At 37.7% G+C, this 22,590-nt stretch overlaps 1 protein-coding gene across 2 annotated transcripts; it reads left to right on the forward strand.

Annotated features, from left to right (window-relative positions):
* The first annotated feature begins 13,157 nt into the window (after positions 1-13,157).
* Positions 13,158-17,517, forward strand: LOC106376310 (putative ubiquitin carboxyl-terminal hydrolase 11). 2 transcript variants are annotated; one of them, XM_013816375.3, is made up of 14 exons: positions 13,158-13,292; positions 13,380-13,466; positions 13,545-13,699; positions 13,842-14,030; positions 14,104-14,248; positions 14,319-14,378; positions 14,461-14,559; positions 14,639-15,001; positions 15,088-15,228; positions 15,291-15,461; positions 15,582-15,839; positions 15,929-16,083; positions 16,280-17,081; positions 17,160-17,517. In XM_013816375.3, the coding sequence occupies exons 1-14, from the start codon at positions 13,179-13,181 to the stop codon at positions 17,304-17,306; spliced, it is 2,886 nt and encodes a 961-aa protein (XP_013671829.1). In that variant the 5' UTR covers positions 13,158-13,178; the 3' UTR covers positions 17,307-17,517. The 2 variants fall into 2 exon arrangements, with proteins under 2 accessions (XP_013671829.1, XP_013671830.1); XM_013816376.3 differs by lacking the exon at positions 13,380-13,466 and having other exon boundaries at positions 13,164-13,292.
* The last annotated feature ends 5,073 nt before the right edge of the window (positions 17,518-22,590 follow it).

A 22,590-nucleotide genomic window follows, 5' to 3' on the forward strand; every position in this document is an offset into this window, starting at 1 on the left:
CAATGATTATCTTGATGTAACCTCCTACGAAATGGAGAATTTGCAACATACACGTTGATTTGCAAAACATTTCGGGGTTGTCGTGATTAAGTTGTCTCCAATCCAGCGGCCCTAACTCACATATTCTCGCAATACCTTTGATGAAATTTTGTAGGAACGCAAAGAGTTTGGATGGTGATATGTAAAAAGGTGGTAATTAAGAACATCAAAAATCTAGATCATCGTAGATATAAAGTTTGATATAAATGATTAGCTACCATGAGCTGGGTTCCAATCAGCCTTGAAGGATGCATTGACATCACCCATCGACGCCAAATCCAAAAAAAAATGTATATGCATTTAATCGTAGGACTTATAGGCCGATGAATATACAAGATGTCATACTTCGGTTTAATGTTCCTACCAAGCTGGGAAAACTCCTAGAAATAACAAAGATCAACGTCTATATTAGCCTCAACACCCATCACGAGTGCATCACCCATATTCCTATCACCTACAGTGTTAGATGTGAAAACGGCTTAGTAATCCTGATAACAGGCATTAGAACGGAAAACCATAACCTCGACTGATAGTAGAACGTCTCATAGAGAAAGATCCACCTGATAGGAGGAGTCCAGGACATATCATCCGACAATGGCTGCCTCATATAACCAGACTGGCATGGAACCAGTGGCGGAGACAGAAACTTTTTTTATTGGGGGCATAATTTTTTCAAAAAATATTTAATTTTAAATAAATTATTTTATATAAATAAATAAATATTTATTATTAAATAAAGTGATAAACAGCTGGTATTTTTAAATAAATATTTGTATTATTTATATGATTTAACATATAACTTAAATATTTTTAATCAAAAATGTATATAGTGTTTGTAAAGAAAATAACCTAATCATGGTTCATGGGGAAATAATAAAAACCTAATTATCTCATCAAAATAATTAACCAATAAAAAATATATAAAAGAGTTATTGAACACGAAAGTTACTGAACAAACCTCTTTAAATAAAATACAAAAATGCATTGAATATTTTGTTACGGATATTAGTGTACATGCAAAATAGGAAAGTATCAATAATTTATTACAACTGATAAATATGAGATTAAGAAAAATGAAATGGTGAGATGTGAGGCTTGAACGAAGGTTTGGTGGGGGCACGAAGAAAATTTCAACGGGGGCAAGATAAACTGATCTAGCGAAGCTTTGGTTAATTACTTAACGATTTTGATAAATATTTTGTTTTATCTGGGGCAGCTGCCCCCCTCTCCACTAACGTAGCTCCGCCACTGCATGGAACTGGCAGGTTTTGTCGAGATTCATTATGACTTTTTCAAAAGATTGTCTACTATTTGGCATCAGCTTCCCTTCCTTTGTCTGCATATTTTTTCATGCTCTTTAAGCTCCTCAGTAGAAAAAGTTTGATGAAATCCTCACTGGAACCATCATGAACCAATGAGAAGCAGAAATTTGGAACCAAGACACTGGCAAATGGTCTCTTCCTCTATGTTAGTAATGAATTTTTTTTTTACGAACGGCTTCATATGGAATCACGACATTATCCTGGAGTGGGGTCACTAGGGAGTCGCATTTATGGTGCCAGATAATCCGATTTAGTCTGGTTGGAGTCCCGAACAAAAAAGTATGAGAAAAATTCTAATTCAATGCAAAATTTGTCTATTTTAAAGAAGAAGAAGAAAATCGAAAAGAAAAAAAAACACATAAAACACTTGCAAAAGCCTAGACAGAAGCAACAATTTGAGAACTCTGACAAAGACGTGTAAATCACAACTAAACAGAAAACAAAGAGAAATGAAAATGGGAAGGGGCTCTAAACTCACAAAACAACAAAAATAGAAAGATTTAGAAGAGTACTTTTTGCTGGTATAGTACTCTCACACATCTGTGGTGAGCTCAGCGGGTTTGCCACACTCATATCTCTTCACGATCCAGTCACCCTTCCTGTTGGAGATCGTGTCCAACAAGCAAACTTTCGCCTTTGTGTAAAACACTTTCCTCACCCTCTCATTGACCCCCATGGACCAGTGATATTTTTGCTGTAAAAAACAAATTAAATTAATAATTTTTTTAAAAAAAATATATATAAATCATGAAAAAATTAAAGTACATATAATTAATTAATAGTAACTTATAGGGAAAATTTTGTACCACGTCTTTTTGACATAGATCGGCGTCTTTTTCCAGTTCGGATGTGACTTGGAGAAGTAACCTTTCATTGTGTCGGTTACGTCCGATGCAAGACATCCGTCAACCCCAACCCTGAAAAAAAAACAAATTTAAAGTATAAATTATTTATTAATGTTATAAAAGAATTTAAAAAGAATAAAAAAAAAATTAATGTAACATACCACAAAGTTACGTCCGGTTGGTCGGGGTCTATGACTGGTAAACCTTCTCTGCCTGGCTGACTGAGAATGTCCTCGAAAGTGTACTGCGAGTAAGGAGCACTCGGAGGCACCATCAAATCGGGATGAATCTCGGCGGGCATGGGAGGAGCCATCGGAGGAGGCACAGGAGGAGGCATCGTCGGAGGAGGCACAGGAGGAACCGATGGTGCACTAAAAGAAGGCGACCGAGAGACTCTCTGAGAAGGCTGAGTCTCGGGGACAGTCTCCGGACCCGAAGAACCGGGAGCTGAAGAAGAACCGGGAGCTGAAGAAGACGACGGGTCTAAACGACTACCAGGCTCACCGAACATCTGTCTGTAATGTGGAGTAAGTCTGTTCTTTCGAATCGTCTTGAAAAAAAAAAATTAAATTAACATCAACAGTAATTAACAAATTCTATAAATCTAGCTAAATTTGGCTGCAAGAAAGTTGTTATTACTGAGAATCAGACAGAAGATACATTCTGGCTATGAAGTCAGATTTTGGGAGGACCCATGGATTCCAACGACTCCGGCGAGACCAGCTATTCCTCTAGCGCCGGTTATGCACCCCAACATGAGAGTCAGTGATCTCATTAATCAGGAGTCAAAGGATTGGGATGTTGGTCTTTTGGAGAACTATGTCAATCGTGCTGACATACCACTCATAAGGAGTTTGGCCATAAGCTCGACTCATCGTCATGATACATTCTGCTGGAACTACACAAGGATTGGCCAATATACGGTTAAGTCTGGATATTGGGTGCCTCAGAACTTATTACAGACACAAGAAGAGAAGGAAGTATTGGAGCCTAGTATCACGAAGCTTCAAGCCTTTGCTTAGAAGTTAAAGGCGCCTAAAAAGATATGTCATCTTATATGGCAATTGTTGACTGGCCATGTAGCAGTAACGAGGAACTTAGCAAGACGAAATATGCGGTGTGACAATTACTGCCCAAGATGTGGCGACCCAGAAGAATTTGTAACCCATGCCATATTCGAATGTCCGCCAGCTCTACAAGTTTGGTCTTTATCATTGACTCCAACAAGCCCAACTATATTTCCAGTATCAAGCGTTTACACAAATATGGATTACCTATTCTGGAGAAAAAATAATATCATCGAGCCACAACAAGACAGGAATCCTTATCTCTGGATAATCTGGTATATTAGGAAGGCTAAGAATGAAAAGCTTTTCAGGGGGATAGACAGAGATCATTTGGATTTAGTTCGACATGCAGAAAGTGAATGCAATGCATGGTTTGATGCAAACGAAGCAGGCAACCAGTGGTACAAGATAATAATACTGAGGAACCCCAAGTTATAAGCTTAGGGACTATATGTTTGCTCGATGGATCTTGGACAGCCTCTGCCCCTTTTAGGGAATGTGGATGGGTCTGGATGGGCAGTGGTGGAGTCATTCAGCTAATGGGGACAAGAAATTTCACTCGGCGCGAATCATCCTTGCATTCGGAAGTAGAAGCACTACGGTGGGCAATGGAGAACATGCTTCAACATTCACCATGTCAAACCTTTGGGACATATTGTAAGGAGCTGATTGCAATGATAAAGGAGCCTAAAGCTTGGCCAAGTTTTGCTACAAAATTGGAGAGAATAGAGACGCTACTGATATGCTTCCCGGACTTCAAAATCATTCACGTACCACGAGGGCGCAATCATTTTTCAGACTTTTTAGCTAAGATTGCTTGATCTTTCCATAGGGAGTTATATTTTGTTGGTTGTTCTATTCCGGTTTGGTAACCCAGACCACCTCAAGCTTGAGTAATAGAATGACCGTTTGACGTCCAAAAAAAAAAACCACCAAATCAACACTAATTAACAAAAAATCAGTAAACCTATCTAAATTCCCTACACTAACCACCTAATCTACCCTAAACTAATCAAATTAGAGAGGAAATAGAGAGAGAACGTACCATAGCTACGAAAGAGAGAGGAAGTGGATAGGAAATGGGAGAGCGAAGTTCGCATGTTTATATAAGAAATTAGTAATCATCGTAATTTCCTTATAAATTTACGAGGAACTAGCGAGGCCCGTGTTTTTCCTTACAAGGAATTAGCGAGGCCCGCGTTTTTTTTCCTCGTAACGTCCTCGTTGATTAACGAGGGATTAGCGAGGCCCTCGTTTTCCTATTACGAGGTCTTTACGACGAATTGTGCTTACGTGAAATTAACGAGAAACTCGCGAGGCCCGTGTTGGGTTTCCTCGTAATGTCCTCGTTCACTTACGAGGAATTAGCGAGGCCCGCTTTTTTATTTACGAGGAAGGAGCTGAAGCTAATTGGTCGTAAAATCTTTCGAAATTTCCTATAAATACACACCAGTTTGCTTCTCAAATCAAAGATAAACTCACTGATTTGCTTCACAAATCAGAGATAATTACTCACCAGTTTGCTTCTCAAATTAGAAAGACTTGAAAAAAAAAGAAGGGGAGAAAGATACGGGAACACATGTGGGCGGAGACAAGGCTAGACTTACGTAGGTCTCGCCTTGTTTCTTCCCTCCTATGATTCCGGTATCTTTCTTCTCATTCTTTTTTTCTCTTCTTTTTTATTGGTCGTTCATTTACGAGGAAGTAGCGAGGCCCGTGTTTTTATTTACGAGGAAATAGCGAGGCCTGCGTTTTCCGGTTACGAGGTCTTACTAGGTCTTTACGACGAATTGTGGTTACGTGGAATTAACGAGTCCTGCGTTCTTTTCGTCGTTATTTACTCGTTAACTTACGAGGAAATTATGAGGATTATGTTTAAATCCCCAAAATCCGAAACTCCAAACCTCATCTTCCTTATCTTCTACTTCATATATCTCAAACCTCAAACCCATCTTCCCTTTAACCTCAATCTATTCTTTCCATTCCAAACCCCAAATTCTAAAACCAGAATTCCTTAACTTATAATCTCAATCTCTTATTTCTAATACAAACTCTCATTACCTTACACAAAGTCAAATTATATAAATAGTTTTTCATGATTAAATCCATCAAATCACATGCATTAAGTCTGAAAATCAATCTTATTAAAAACAAATACATCAATCGGATACATCGACATTCTCGTCAACACTAGAAACATCATCATTTTCATTAAACACGTCTTCAACAGCATCGTCTGTGGCATCGTCGGTAAGATCTTCGTATTCATGATTAAGCGGATCAATGAGAAGGATGTCATCAATTTCTTGTTCAGGTTCCTCGACTTCATTTATCTGTTCTTCTTGCAATGGTGGTTCTTCTCCACTGATGATTATTCCTCGAAGTGTAACTTTGATCACGGTTAACCAATTTATTCCCGATTCTCTCATCCAAAGGTATGGAAGGGAGCTAACTTTGTCTGCTTGTGAAGCTAAGAAATGCTCGAATTTGTTATACCTGCAAAAATAAAGAAAACGTAGAAATTAATTTATTTTGCTCATGTATGACAAAAAAAAAAGAATTTGTTGTACCTTCGTCCACCATTGACATCAACTACACCGAATTTGTTAAACCGAACACCTCTGTTGACGACGGGGTCGAACCATTCAGATTTGAACAGGACGCATTTCAGCTTCAATATCCCCGGGAATTCGACTTCAATAATCTCCGTCAAGATCCCGTAGAAATATGTTTCCCCTTTCACACACATTCCATAGTTACTGGTCGTCTGCTGTCTACCATACTCATATGTGTAAAAAGTATAGCCTCGTATGAAATACATCTGTGATGTGGTGACCTTTACAAGTGGAGATTGAATTACTTCGTGTAACCATTTAGGATAATCTGCATCGTCGTCATAATCAACCTGCAAAAATAAAGAGAACGTTGAAATACAGATCATGTATGAAAAAAAAGTTTGATCGACCTGAAAAAAATAAGGTTTTGAGTTAATACATGATTCTTCAACCACTTAATAAAGTGTTGATCTTTCCTTTTGTCTACGCCACTTGTGGATATACCTGGGAATGTTTCTTCGACTTGAGAAACAAATAGGCTGTAAAATCACATTTTATATTAATTAATCTTTGGCAATTATATAATTTATACTTATAGGTGTTTAGAAGTGTCCATATATGTTACCTTTCAAAATAACGCATCAATGGATCCTCGCAATTGGTAGAATATAGGTGTGTGCACTATGAGCGTCTTCTTCACTCGACCACCAAACCTCTTTTAATTTCCCACCAAGTCGTCCAATCTGGCTAAAAATGTCTGGAACACCAGCAACTGCATATGTTGGCGCGACACCACCATCATCATATCTTCTTGGAGCTCTTTTCCGGGTACGTACTTTTGACGCAAAGTAGTACGATGTGAAGTGAGAAGTTTCTTCCGTCAAACTTCTAGCAATTATAGAACCTTCAACTTTTGCGAGGTTCTTTGCTTTTCCCTTCAAATATGTCATGGCTCGCTCATACTGATACATCCATCTGTAATGTATAGGTCCACGAAGCAATGCCTCATATGGGAGGTGGACAGCTAGATGCTCCATGACGTCAAAAAATCCCGGAGGAAATATCTTTTTCAAGTTGCACAGTAAGATGGAAATGTTCTGCTGAAGCTGTTCCACGACTTCTTCTTTAAGAGTATGTGTGCTCAGATCCCTGAAAAATGCTCCAATGCCTTGTATATTCCAAAAACAATTAAACACATTATATTAGTCATATATTATTGTAAACTAAACCATTATAAAATTACTGCGTTATAATATACTACCTGCAAGTGCTTCATGTACGTTTGTTGGAAGTAGCTCCGCAAATGCAAAGGGAAGTAGTCGCTGCATAAAGACATGGCAATCATGACTCTTCATCCCGGAGAACTTTTGACCATTTTCAACACATCTAGAGAGATTTGAAACATACCCATTGGGGAACTTCACTTCTGATGCCACCCAGTTGAACAACACCGACTTTTTTTCTGAAGACAATCTGAATATCGGAACGAGAACTTGTCCATTGCTTTTTATATGTAACTCACTTCTTGAACAAATATCCGGCAAATCCAACCTTGATTTTATGTTGTCTTTTGTCTTCCCTGGGACATTCAATATTGTATTCATGATGTTCTCAAAGAAATTCTTCTCTATATGCATCACATTGAGGTTGTGGAGCATAAGAAGATCCTTCCAATATGGCAACTCCCAAAATATACTCTTCTTGTGCTAGTTGTGATGAACACCGTAAGAATTAGGCATATTACGAGGGACATGCCAATTACCACCACAACGAACTGTTTCGTTAGCTCAGTAGTAGTCGATTTGCGCTTCAATTTGTTCTCCAGTTAGATATGGAGGAGGAGTGTCTCTCACAACCCTTTTGTGCCTAAACAAATTCTTGTTTCTTCGGTAAGGATGGCCAATGGGAAGAAATCGACGGTGACAGTCGAACCAACTTGTCTTCCTACCATTCTTCAGTTGAAACGCATCTGTCGTTCTATTACAATATAGACAAGCTAATCTCCCATGTGTAGTCCATCCAGACAACATCCCATAGGCAGGAAAGTCACTTATGGTCCACAAAAGCTTCGCTCGCTCGTAAAATTTGTCTTTGTTGAGCAGTCTTCCTCACCCCTGTTGACCACAAATCTTTCAACTCTTTTATCAGTCGTTGTAGGAAAACATCCAGAGACCTTTTTGGATGGTTCGGACCAGGTATTAATATGGTCAAGAATAGCAACTCCCATTGCATGCACATCTCTGGTGGCAGGTCGTATGGCGTAAGAAAGACTGGCCACAATGAATATTGTCTCCCTGGCATTCCGAATGAACTAAATCCATCTGTGCATAATCCGAGATACACATTCCGGCTATTGCTAGCGAAATCCGGATGTACTTTGTTAAAATGTTTCCAGGCTCTTACATCTGATGGATGAGTTATCTCACCATCCGTCTGAGTATGCTCGGCATGTCATCTAATCTTTCCAGCAGTCTGCTCTGATTGGTACAATCTTTTCAATCTGTCTTTAATTGGTAGGTATCACATCCTTTGGTACGGTACCCTATTACGTCCCCGTCCTTGTGGCTTGAATCGTGGCTTCTTGCAGAATCTACATTCTTCTAACTTCTCATCATCTCCCCAGTAGATCATGCAGTTGTCGATGCAAACATCTATCATCTCCGAAGGCAACTTAAGACTATAAACCAGTTTCTGAATCTCATAATAAAAATCAGGAGACACATTGTCTTCCGGCAAATACTCTTTAAACAAGTCTGCCCATTCATTCATGCAACTTTCAGGTAGATTGTGATCAGTTTTAATATTCATCATTCTAGAAGCCAACGACAATTTAGAGAGACCTTCTCTACAACCACTGTAAAGTGGCTGATTCGCCGCATTTAACATTTCATAAAACTTTTTTGCATCTATATTAGGTTCTTCATCTTCATCATGAGCTACGAATGCATCAGCTACCATATCATGAACCCTATCATAATCTACCATCTTCTCTTCCTGATGGTAATTATGTTCATTATGCAAATGATGATCAACCGGTTCTTCCTGAAAATTGCTATTACTACTACTAGCTTCATTCTGATCATAATTATAACCTTCTCCATGTTGAAACCAGATATAGTAATTTGGCGTGAAACCTCTATTTATTAAATGCTTCCAAACATTTTCACGATTTGACAATTTCGAATTGTTGCATTTCCGACAAGGACAGAACATCTTACCACTTTTTTGGGCGAGCGGTGTGGAATCTGCTTGATGCATAAATGTCTCCAGCCCCGAAAGGTATTATGTCGTCACTCTCCCGTTAGCATCTCTATGCATATACATCCACCTCCGCAACTCAAAAATATTCCCGGAGCCCGACATTTTTTTTTCTTTCACGTTTTTTTTTTCTTGTTGGTGTGTTTAAAATGATGTTCAAATGTCCATATTTATAGGAAATTTTCGAATCTGGTAGTGGTAATTTTCCTACGAATTTACGACGAAATTTAGTTAGGTGCCCGGAAAAAAACGTGTTACAACTACAAAATTGGTGGATTCAAAATTTCCTTGCTAAGTAGACGTAAAATATTTCCTCGTAAAGTACACACTACATTTACGTCGAGTTTACGAGGAAATCGTAATTCCTCGTAAAAGCCACGTGATATTACATCGACTTTACGACGAAATGATTTCGTCGTTATTTTACGAGGAAATAACGCTGATTTTATATTTCCTCGTAAGTTCCTCGTAAAGTCGACGTAAATTTACGATGATTACTTTTCCTCGTTAAATTTCCTCGCTAAACTTGTGTTTTCTTGTAGTGAATAATTTACTGAAAACATGTGAATTTTCTAGACGATGAACTAAAATTACACAAAAATGACAATTATCTCAAATAGCTTTTTTTAAAGTTTTTATCACAAAAATAGTCCAAAAAATGACCAAAATAGCTTTTTTTATTTTGAAAATTTTAATATTTATTTTTTAAAATTTGAAACCCTATCCCTAAAACCTCACTCCTTAACTCTAAACCATAAGTCTAGATTAGTTAACCATAGGGTGAAAATGTACTTTTACCTTTTAATAAAACTTCTTTGGGTCATTTTTCTCATTGAAGCCTATTTTTGTGACAAAAAAAAAAAAAAAAAGGCTATTGTAAGGAATTTCTAAAAAAATAACTCAGAGGAAAAGGCAAAAAATATATAATATACCTTACCTTCTTTGTCATATAATCTATATTGCTTCACCAATATAAACTCGCTAAGGAAACAAAACAGAAAAAGGAATATAATCCCCATACCGTTTATAATTCCATTCAAGACTAGTTAAAAATCCAAGATAAATACTGAAATACACACAAATATTTTAAAAAAATTAAAAAGAAAATAAATAACCAACATATAATATAAATAAATAAAATAAAATATATATATATATAAAGTAGTGTTTGTTTCACTCCTGGGCTATCCACATAGGATGCCACGTCACAAATTCGTCTCTTGACGTTGCAACACGTGTCCTGGATGTAAAACTCAGTGTTTCATTAATTCTGGTGCGGGCTTCGATTTTCATTTGGTATAATCGCGTGTTTGGGCCGATATCGTGGTGTGGCCCGTGAAGTAGAGTTCTTCTGTAACCCTAATAACGCAGAGACGATGAATAGGTGTTCGTATATCCTCATCGTGCGACGGCGACACGGTGACGTTTGTGCTTCTTCTCACCACCTATCCATTTCCAATCAAACGTTCAGATCAACTGGAAAGACACCAACGGAGACGTTCTTGAATGATGTCGGTCTCGAATTGGGACGAGCGGAGCTTCGATTCTGGCTAATTGATTTGTTTGGATTTTTTTTGGGAAGCGAGGAACACGGTGAATGGGCATTTTAATTGGTTTATAGCTTCTGCTTATTGACGAACAGGTTAGAACTCTGTGTTGATTAATTTTACTGCTTTCATTTGTTCCTATTAACTAATATCATTCTGTGAAAGGCAACTGAGCGTGGACAAGAATAAATTCTTATTATTTTCTTTGCAACAAAAGAAAAAGAAAAGGTTCTGCAACTCCGGTTGGTGATTTTGGAAATATGAAGAAGTGCAAGCAAGGAGCTTTATCAGACATTTATTCTGCTAGAAAACGTAAGAATGTCTTAATGGATATACTCTTCTTTTATCTTTTTAAAAAGTTACCCAACTGCTCAAGTTATATACTTTAATCATTCTTTCTTTATAAAAAGCAGTAAAGAACAATTGACGCTCAACGTAATTCTTCACAACAAAACTCACATCAGGTTATGGCAAATCGCAGATTGTTAGATGCATCTGATGGTTATAGACTATGAGAATTATGGAATACCTAATGCCGAGTACCATTCAATTGTGAGGAGGTGGTAGAGAAGTCGATTCCATTCTCCAGGTTTCACCTTTTTCTCTCCCTCACTGATTGCTCAAGTTCCTTCTTGGAAGATTGTGTAGTAATTGATTTGCTTTCTCATCAGGTGGTGCGCTTCTTTGAGGACAACGATATTTATCATGTCGGTGGCAAAGAAAATCCCACGTCTAACCTTGATTTCATCAATCTCGAACTCATTTTCTGCGACTTGGATCAGGTTACACTTACTTATTCATTCCCTTTCTCGAACCTGCTGGCTAAGCATAGTTTTTAAAGCTGATTTACTTCACCTTCTTACAAGAAATACAGATTTGTAAAATACTCGGAACTTACGAAATGCAAGGCAAGAGGTTTCACAATCTAAAGTCAAAGAAAACTATTGTCTGAATGCCTTTGGTATAATCGTAGTGTGCTTTATAGTGATACTGCAGTAGATGTGTAGCTACGTAGTCTAGACAAGTAAATTCAGAAAACACGAAGGATCAGTTTAGCTTCTATAGATAATGGGATTTGATGTATTTGATTCACTAAATGAATGGAGTTATAGCTTTACAAAAAAAAAATGTTTCTTTTATTGCATATCTTTTGGCAATTTTTGACCCGTTCAAACTAATGTGTTATATATGCACACAACTATTCTGATGGATCAAGATTTCTTGCAGGGAAATTGAGAAATTAAAATTATCTGAGATGTCAAGCAAAGAAGACGTCATTGAAGTGGCGAAGATGTGAGCAGTGCTTGCTTCTCATATACTCAACTTCAGTAGTAAACTTTTGTGATTCTCTTTATAACGACCGATGATTGTTTGAAACCATATGTTTTTGAATCTTCAGAGTTTCATTTTAGAGCAAGATCTAAAGTGAGGTGCATGTGCAGCATTTACAAGCTACACGATGAAGCCAAATACAAGGTCTTCATGCGCTGGATATCTGATGAGTCAAAATGGGAGCACCAATTTAAATGTTGTTCTAAAGATGGTGTAAAGAAATGATGTTCTAAATCTTCCCATAAACCATGTTTTGTTCTTGGATATGATCTTGCAACTTTGAATTTAATAAATTATTTATTATTTTGTTTGACTTAAAAATTATTAAGCTGTCAAAATCCATTTATAAAAAAATTAACAAAAATTAGCTCTTTTGTCTTCTTTTTTGTTTAACAATATACAGTCACGATCTTATACTTGGACCCCAGAACTACTATGAATGTATCTTGATCTAAAATTATAGCACACGATACATTTTTAACTAATACATATATCATATTATGTTTTTTTTCTGTTTCATAATAAATTTATAGTAAAATTCTAAAATAAAATAATAAATTATTCGGTATAACAAATAAAAACAATATAGGAGGTAATATAATAAGTAAAAAAAGCCACCGATTATATATAAAACTGAATAATAATATTTTATAAAAACACAAGTACAATATATACAAAATATAAAATAATCAATATTTGGAGTATTAAACCTAACAACAACAATACAAACTTGAATTTACTTACTATATATAAAAACATTAAGCAAACCTTAAGAAAATATATACCATTTCAATCATGAAATTCGTGTCATACAACTCTATAATCTCTTACAAAAATAATAAAAAATAAAGAATTTTAGTTAGAGATTTGCCAAGATATGTATTCTCATTATAAAAAACATAATAAGAAAGAAAAACAATACCTAAAACAGCATAATGTCATAAAATATATTTGACAACAAATAAAAGAACAAAAACAAGTTACAAAAAGAAGCAAACATCAAACGTTAAGTAAAATGAATATAATATTTTTCATCACTTAAAATTTTCTATTAGACAACAATCATTTTAATACATATTTCTTACAAATTCTAACCTAAAACACAAATCACAAAATCGTACAAAAAATTAAAATATAGATCACAAGTAAAATTATATTCCGCCCGTAGGGCGGGCCTACCCTAGTATATATAAATAAAGAGAGGAATGAAAGAATGGCGCTAGGGATTGGGCGTTGTTTACTGGAGAAGAGGAAAGGGCATAAAAGGGATCGTGAATCTGACCACAAGTCTTCTTCTCCCTATCTTTGCCGATTTCTCTCCAACGCGGTCTGGTCTTTTTGTCTCCTTCCTTGGATCTAGGGTTCCCTTACACATCTCCTTATATATCTTTCCTGTCAAATCTTGTTGAAACAGAGGAAAAAGTGTTTCTCCGGATTCGGGTTTCCATCAATTTCTCGAATCTTCTCCTATTCTTCTTCTTTTTCTTCTTCCGATTCCACCGTACGTTGACACAATCATTGATCCTCAATCCCGTGTTTAGCTATTGAATCGTGATCTTTAATCTATTGTATTGTGTAGTGTGATTCGATTAAGATGACAAACTCTGACTCCGAATCAATGGGTTGTGACTTTCCGTGCACTCTCGAGGAAGAGAGACGTATTGTGACGGAGCTGATGAGCGAAGCTGAGGATCAATTGAAAGAGGGCAACTTGTACTTCGTCATCTCAAACAGGTAACAACGAATGAATGATTCTCTTATTGCATTGCCATCTCTCGTCAGACTGATTGTGTATAAGCTTTGTTGGAAACTAGACAATGTGTGTTTGGTTTCACAAGTTTTTGGATGTGTTTTGAGGCTTAATCGGTTATTTCAGGTGGTATACAAGCTGGAAGAGGTGTGTTAGTCAAGAGGCTTCAGAAGTTACTAGGCCCGGACCAATTGACAATCATGATATTATTGATAGCGAAAGTGACGCTAGTGATCCGCAGCTTCTTAAGAATCTGGAGGAAGCTGTTGACTACGTTCTAGTTCCTGAACAAGTTTGGAAAAAGCTCGTCGAATGGTGACTGATTGTTTCCTCTGTCCTACATAAATAAGAAACGTCCGGTTTTGTCATACTTGTATATCTTTTTCAGGTATAAAGGAGGTCCTCCAATAGAGAGGAAGTTGATCTCTCAGGGGTTTCATAGTAAGAGCTATAGCGTTGAGGTTTACCCACTCTGCCTTAAGTTGACAGACAGCAGAGACGGAAGCAGTTCCATCATAAGGTTGAGCAAGCAGGTATGTGCTGTCAAGTGTTTTGTTAGAGTTCTTTTGTTCCCTTCTGATATGGATTCTGTTGACGTTACAGGCTTCTGTAGGTCAACTTTTTGAGACGGTTTGTGCTGCAAGAGGGGTATCAAAAGAAAAGGTGTCTGCTCGAAACCTTTTTCTCTTCTTCCTTGTATAGGATGATATGATATATTCAACTGTTTGATGATGTGTATAAGCAGGCTCGCATCTGGGATTACTTCCAGAAGAATAAAAGCGTACTCTTGGATCCTTCATCTGAAAAAACCTTGGAGGAATCTTGCCTTCAGATAGACCAGGATGTAAGTGTCTTGGTTCATGACAGCTTTTGATGGTGAAGATTGTTTCTTTGTTTGGCACTGATGTATGTATTCCATGCAGATTCTTCTTGAAGTTGATGGGTCTGCGTCATCTCAACATGACATGAGCTCGACGGGAAATGAGTTAGCTCTCGTACCTTTAGAGCCTACGACGAATACTATGCTTAGCGAGGGGACCGTATCGAATGGTCACTCCAACGGTTCCATGTTTAGCCTCTGGAAAAACCCTTTCAAAGATGATGGTGGTTCCTCGAGTGGTTTTGGGAAAAGAGACAAGAGAGGCTTGGTAGGATTGCAGAATCTTGGAAACACGTGTTTCATGAATAGCACTCTTCAGTGTTTGGCCCATACCCCTCCTATTGTTGATTACTTCTTGAAAGATTACAGCGGTGACATAAATGAAGATAATCCTTTGGGAATGAGAGTAAGCTAACTTGAATTGGTCTCTCTCTGTTTATATTCTTTCCAATGTGAAAAGTTGTTTATAACGAATCTGTATATGTAATGCAGGGTGAGCTTGCGGTTGAGTTTGGTGAACTTTTGAGGAAACTGTGGTCATCCGGACAAAATACAGTTGCGCCCCGCTCCTTTAAGACAAAGCTGGGTCGATTTGCACCGCAGTTCAGTGGTTATAATCAGCATGATTCTCAAGTAAGTTGACAAATAAGAGAGAGTATGTTGAGAAACAAATTTCTTAACTCTTTTGTTTACAGGAAATGCTATCTTTCCTGTTGGATGGGCTTCATGAAGATTTGAACAAGGTTAAACAAAAGCCTTACATTGAATCTAAAGATTCAGATGGTCGTCCAGATGATGAAGTTGCCGAAGAAATGTGGAAATATCACAAGGCTCGTAATGATTCCGTCATTGTTGATGTCTGCCAAGTAAGCAATCCTTCCTTGCCTCTTTTTTGTAACCTCTTTCGCTTCTAAATGTGTTTGAAGTTTCTGCCCCTTCTCTGTCTGTTGTTTACTTATATGCTTGTATGTGTTTTTTACTTACAGGGACAATACAAGTCAACGCTGGACTGTCCAGATTGTGGAAAAATCTCAATCACCTTTGATCCCTTCATGTACTTAACTTTGCCGCTGCCAACAAGTCGCACTCGATCAATGACAGTTGCAGTGTTTTACGGCGACAGTGACCGTCTTTTGACGCCGTACACAGTAACAGTTCCCAAAGATGGTTCTTTGAGAGATCTAAGCAGTGCAGTAGGAGCTGCTTGCGGCTTGAAAGATGATGAAAGCCTTTTATTCGCAGATGTAATGATTTTTCACGACCCCTTTACGCTGTGCTTAACATGTAAGAACAAAAAAAAGACATCTAAAACGTCGGATTTTCTCTCTCTCAGGTGTTTTCTCACAAGGTGTTTAAATATCTTGACAAACCCCTGGAGCCTCTGAGTGAGATAAAAGACAACGATCGTGTTGTGGCGTATCGGTTCAACCAGATGCACAGAGGACCAGGCAAAGCCAAACTTGAAATTCTTCATTGGGAGCAGAAAAAGTAATCTTGCTTTCTTTCTACTCCTGTGATATGATGTTTTTTATTTAGAAAGTATACAAAGTTAAATGTTTTCTTAATCCATATGCATAAATTTAAAACGATACTTAAAATGAAACGGAGGGGTGTTTTTACTATATCATTCTTTTTCGGTCTTGAGTTGGAGCTTCTAATGGATTGTAGCTTTCAAATTTTACAGGTTTGTTATTGGCAGAGACACAAAGTATTTTGGAATCCCCCTTGTTACTTATGTCAACACAGAACCACTTAGTAAAAGTGATATTGATGCAATTATATCTGGATTGCTGTCACCTCTACACCGGACTCATTCATCATCATCTACTGTTCATGTTGGAGAGGAAAACGGTCACATTCCAGATGTTGCTGTTGAAACATCTGGAATCTCATCACCTAAAGACACTGAAATAGAGGAGGATAATGCAGGTGGTGATGGAGAGTTATCTTTCAACGTCTTCTTTACAGAAACCTATTCCAGCAGTCTGAAGCCACTTGAACCCGGTTTTGTTGCGAATCCTTGTAGTGCTACAAAGGTTGTAGTCAAGTGGAGCGAGAAAGAGCATGAAAAATATGATTCGAGCTCCTTGGATGTTGATCTACCTGAGGTTTATAAACCTAGTCTCTTTGTGAAGAAGCCAAAGAAAGAGGTTTCTTTGTTTTCGTGCTTGGAAGCCTTTATAGCAGAAGAGCCTCTCGGCCCAGAGGACATGTGGTACTGTCCTGGTTGCAAAGAACACAGACAAGCAAAGAAGAAGCTCGACTTGTGGAAGCTGCCAGAAATACTTGTGGTCCACCTCAAGCGGTTCACGTACAGCAGATTCTTGAAGAATAAGATTGATACGCTCGTGAATTTCCCGATTCATGATCTGGATCTAAGCAAGTACGTGATGAATAAAGATGGTCAGTCGTGTCTTTACGAACTGTACGCGGTTAGCAATCATTACGGTGGTATGGGAGGTGGTCACTACACTGCTTACGCTAAGGTTTTGTGCCATCTTATTTTTTTTTCATTTCCTATGAGTATAATAATGACAAATGCGTGGTGCTGTTCCTTTCTGCAGCTGATGGATGAGAACAAGTGGTACGACTTTGATGACAGCCGTGTTTCACCTGTAGATGAATCCGAGATCAAGACTTCGGCTGCATATGTTTTGTTCTATCAAAGAGTGAAAAGTGAATCAGCGTCATCATATATGGATGAAGATTAGTTGAAGAAAAGCTTTTCATTCTTCAGGATTCATGACAACGGTTGCTGCTTTTCTCAAGATTCATTCATTAGAAAAAGAGTTTAGATTCTTTAAGATTGATTACAAAATTTTTGGGCAAACAGATTATACAAGTATCTAAGGCGGGGGAGAATTGGCATATTGTTGTTCTTACCTTTTTTAACTAATTACTACTAAGTTAATTGTTTCAGCAGATGATTTGGTCTGAATAGCTTATGTTTTACCGAGGAAGGACAAGAAACCTCTTCTGTCTTGGCTATACAAGAACTAAAAGAGAATGCTTTTTAACTAGGGAAGTTAACTTAATTATACAAAATTTTAGCACAATTGACAAGAACAATGCCGATCTTTTTTTTATTACTGGTATTTTTTAAATACCAATCGTGTCCTTTTTTTACGTTATGAGAAAAAACATATTTACAGGAATGCCATTACTTTTCGCTGCAACATAAGCAAAAATCCGGTGCCACGTAGGAATTATGTTTTGTGTTTTCATTAAGTCAGCCGTAATACACGCTACATACGTCGTTACGGTTGATTTATACCTACATCTCGGCTGAATAAACAAACGCGGCTGAGTTAAGAGGAAAAGACTGACTTAAGAACATAAGTCAGTCGGACGGTACGACTGAATTACAAAAATATGGCTGATTTATGAGATAAAGGCTGACTTACAGACAAAGGTTACGGCTGACATATAATCGGCGGTTTGTTTTCTGGAAAATTTGGCTGAGTTGTAACTAAGAGACGGCTGAGTTATGTTTCCACGGCTGAGTTAATGAATATCGACTGGCTGAGTTATATAATTTACGGCTGACTAATGTGATGTTGTTACGGCTGAGTTTATGATTAGTCGGCCGTAATAGGATGGATTAACAGTAAACTCAGCTCGGTTACGGCTGACTTATTTGCGAAAGATTAATTACTAGAATATCATTCGTTTGACGGCTGATCTATGTGACGATACGGCTGATTTATCGTTTTTCATCCTAATTACGGCTGATTAAGGATCAAAAGATTAATTACTGAAATATTTTCATGGTTCGGCTGACTTACATTGTAAATGCGAGCTGATTTACGGAGGCTGAGTTATATATTTGTTTGTCGGCTGATTAACCGATTTTCCATGTCATCCGCCATGTCATCAACTCGGATTTGCCATGTCATTGCTAATGAACTACTTTACAACTACGTTTGTCTGTCTGTTCATCTTTTTTCTTCATCTTCTTTATCTATCTATATATCTATCTTCTTCATCTTATTCTTCACCTTTCTCCGAGATCTTATGGATCCGGTAATTATTGTTTATGGTAACTGGATTAAGAAAAACAGATATGTATTCAACGCCGACAGTAGAGAGTGTAGAGTTCTGCATTTAAATAAGAAAACAAAACATGAAGAATTCGCAAAGTCTGTATTCGATGATTACAGATTACAGATTGAATGAATTAAGAACAACAGATTGAATTCGCAACAACAGATATGTATTCAACGAACGACACTCCACCAGTTTACGGAGAACAAGGATGACGAAATGAATCGGAATGACAGAGCAAGAGAGACGATGAAAAGAATTGGGTTTTAATGTTTTGTATTACGACTGGGTTTTGGGTTTTAATGTTTTACATTACGACTGAGTTATATAAACATGTTACAATTATATTGGGTTTTCTTGATTAGTATAACGGCTCAGGTATGGATTTTAATGTTTTCGTATTACGACTGAGTTATCGTTAATTTCTGCCTTATTTAACTTTTTAAACTCCTCGTGATTATCTTCTCCATGTTATAAATGGCCTCGATATTAGTTCTGAGCCGTCAAATCAAGAAAGACGAAATGTCCCATTATTATAAGGCGTTTAATATTATAAAAAAGGATTACCGTGAATGTTAAATCAGTTTTTAAATACTAAAGTATTGTCTCGATGTTATAAAAGCTTCGATATTAGTTCTGAGCCGTATTTTCCACACTCAGCTGTCCCAAAGTATCAATCCTAAATCTCGATGGGCCATGATAAAACCCAAAATATTAACGGCTGAGTAATGTTGATATTAATTAAATAATAAAGTATTACCGTATCGATCTCTACGAAGGCATCGATGTTATATTAACCAACATGGTTGAGTTATGTCAAATATCATTGCTTAGTTATATGAACGTTACATTAATGGATTATTTCCCGATACTTGAATTGCCTGAAGAGATTCAGACATTAGTGGTTGAACGTGTGGCCGGTAAATCCTTCACAGATCTCTATGGCCTAAGAGCATCGTGCAAGACGATGAAGGCGTTAGCAGAGCGGAGCAGGGTAAACCATTTTTATGATGTGTTATCCGTTCCTAGGAGACTCAATATGCCTCCTGAGTTGTTTAAAACTTGCTATGCAGAGAGAAATCCAAGCACACTTTTTATGAAGGGTGTACAGTTTTTCTTCACATTTAACCTTCTGGAAGAAGGACTTGCTTTCATGAAGCTTCCAGCTGATGAAGGATATGAGCGTGCTGTGTATACATACGCAATGACTAGAAAAATATTTTGGGGTGATGAGAAGTATTTTGCTCGTTTTACGAGGGAATCAGTTGTCAGGATCGGGAAACTAGTTCGATCTCTAAAATGGGCATGGGGTTTGTCGCACAGTGACGAGTTTCTGGCAAAGAGGGACGAGTTCATTTCAACCGTTGTTCCTTCATTCTATAGTTGCCAATGTGTTCCTGTTATGGAGCGAGATTGGGTCTTGTGGTACATTGAAAACAAAAAGGGTGACAAAATGTGTAACCGCTGGTTTAGGATCAAAGAGTTGGGGCTCTTCTTCCGTGAGTTTGAACCGATGAGCGTGATTATAGACACAAGGGAGTGGTGAAGATGTATTCTATCAGAATCTTTTCTCTTTTTATGTTCTTTGCTGTGACATTATTACGGCTGGTTTATATTTTACATTATGGTTGGGTTGTTGTCTTTTAATTACGGCTGATTTTTGTAAAAAGGGTTCTCTTCAATTACGGCTGAGTTTTAATTTCATAATGACTGAGATATTTTGTTGGAGTGTTATTAAATACGACAAGGCTGGGTTAATTAAATACGTGATAGCCGATTTATTGTTGCTTAAAGGTTGAGGTAATGTTAACTTTTTGGCTGAGTTTTGTAAAAAAATCCAAGATACAGACTCGGAATCCGCCATGTCAACAAACTCCTTGCCTTGTCATCACTAACGAACAAAATTTATAACTTGCTTTATGAGACTGTTCATGTTCTTCTTCATCTTTCTTAGTTGGTTATCGATCCGGTAATTATTGTTTCTGGTAACTGGATTAAGAAAAACAAATATGTATTCAACGTCGACAGTAGAGGGTGTAAAGTTCTTCATTTAGATGAGAAAACAACACATGAAGATTTCGCAAAGTCTGTTCTCGATGATTACGGATTGAATGATTTGAAGGATCATATTCAGCTTAGCTACATGTTCTCGAATAAAGCATTGAAAAGGATGGCGCACGACACTCCACCAGTTTACGTGTCCAATACTCGACAATTGCAAGGTTTTCTAAGACTGAAGAAAATCGAACAACTAAGTCTCTGTGTGGAGATTACGGAGAACAGAGCAAGAGAGAAGAGTAAAACATTTTTGAGCTTTAGCTCAGAAGCAGAAGCAGAAGCTTCAGTAGTTGAGTCTAGAGACGAAAATTACAGTGGGAGTTACGATGGTTGCAGTTTGGAGAAGGAACAAGAGGACAATGAGAATGACTGCTCTAGTAATGTCGAAGGAGAAAAACATGACGTAGTCGGAGAAGATGAAATAGGCGAAGAAAACAAAGAAGATGATGAATTTGAAAGCCGATTTGATATGTTCGACGATTCAGACGGTGCGTCATCTGAAGATGATAACTTCAGCTCATACGGTGAGTCTCCTACAGATGACGAAGATTCACCAACGCTACCTCCCAAGAAGAGATATCAGAACTTCTCAATGAGCGGATCTAAAGGGAATCTGGAGGTTCTAAGTTTGGAGATGTCGTCGATAGACATTGCGGTAGGTCAACGATACGATAGTAAAGACGATTTGGAGAGATGACTGAAACTTCTTACAGTGAGGTATAAATTTGATTTTGATGTAGAAACATCAACCCCGACATCATACGTTGTTAAGTGTTGGGTTGATGGATGTCTCTGGAGAGTTTGTGCTTCTACCCAAGGAGAATCCAAGGCGTTTTATGTTCGTATTTACGATTCGAAGCATACATGTTCCTGCACAAAGCGTTCTAATCGATCTCGACAAGCAACACCAGCTATTTTTGGTATGTTGTACAAGAACTTTCTCGGCGACGTTGGTCCGGCCGTTCGCCCTACGAGCGTCGGAATATCTATCACTAAGCAGTTTGGTATAAAGGTAATTACTTTGTTGTGGCTAAATTATTTTAATGACACGGCTGAGTAATGTCAAATGTACAGGCTGACATAATCATACAATTCAGCTGGGTTACTATATATTTAGATGCGGCCGAGTTATAGTAAAATAGGGTTGAGTTATTCAGTACGTTATCTTAATTATTTCATGCGGCTGAGTAATGAGGATCGTTTTTTCATGTGAACAGATGGATTATTGGAAATCACACCGGACGCTGAAATTTGCAAGGGAAATCGATGAGGGAACACCTGAGTGTGGGTTTGAAAGCTTGCCTTCTTACTTATACATGATAAGAAGGGCAAATCCGATTACAGTTATGCGTCTTCAAATCGATGAGCTTGGAAGATTCATGTATGTGTTTCTTGCCTTTGGTGCGAGCGTTAATGGGTTTCCTTTTATGCGCAAAGTTGTTGTAGTCGACGGTACGTTTCTCAATGGTAAATACAAAGGGACGCTACTCAAAGCACTAGCTCAGGACGGTAAATACAAAGGGACGCTATTTTACGATGTGTTATCCGTTCCCTAGGGACTCAATATGCCTTCGCAGTTGTTGAAATCTTGCTACGCTGAGGGAAATCCAAGCACACTTAATATAAAGGGTGTACATTTCTACTTCACATTCGGCCTTCAAGAAGAAGGCCTTTCTCTCATGAAGCGTGCATCAGATGCAGGATATGAGCGTGCTGTGTATACACACGCAATTACTCAAGCAATCTTTTTGTGTGATGTGCAGTATTTTCATGGTATTTCAAGAGAATGGGTTCATAGGATAGGGAAACTAGTGACACAACAGAAAAATAACTCAGCAACGCTATGCTGCCATTTTAAGTGGACAAACTGTTCTTACAGCGAGTTGAAGAAAC

Source organism: Brassica napus, chromosome C5 (assembly GCF_020379485.1).
Source record: "Brassica napus cultivar Da-Ae chromosome C5, Da-Ae, whole genome shotgun sequence".
In the NCBI taxonomy this organism is placed as follows: Eukaryota; Viridiplantae; Streptophyta; class Magnoliopsida; order Brassicales; family Brassicaceae; genus Brassica; species Brassica napus.

Excerpts from the sequence above, each read along its gene's own strand:
- LOC106376310 (XM_013816375.3), top strand. The coding sequence starts at position 13,179 with ATGGCGCTAGGGATTGGGCGTTGTTTACTGGAGAAGAGGAAAGGGCAT. Across the intron at positions 15,002-15,087 it reads ATAATCCTTTGGGAATGAGA|GGTGAGCTTGCGGTTGAGTT; the intron begins GTAAGCTAACTT and ends TATGTAATGCAG. Across the intron at positions 15,229-15,290 it reads ATAATCAGCATGATTCTCAA|GAAATGCTATCTTTCCTGTT; the intron begins GTAAGTTGACAA and ends TTTTGTTTACAG.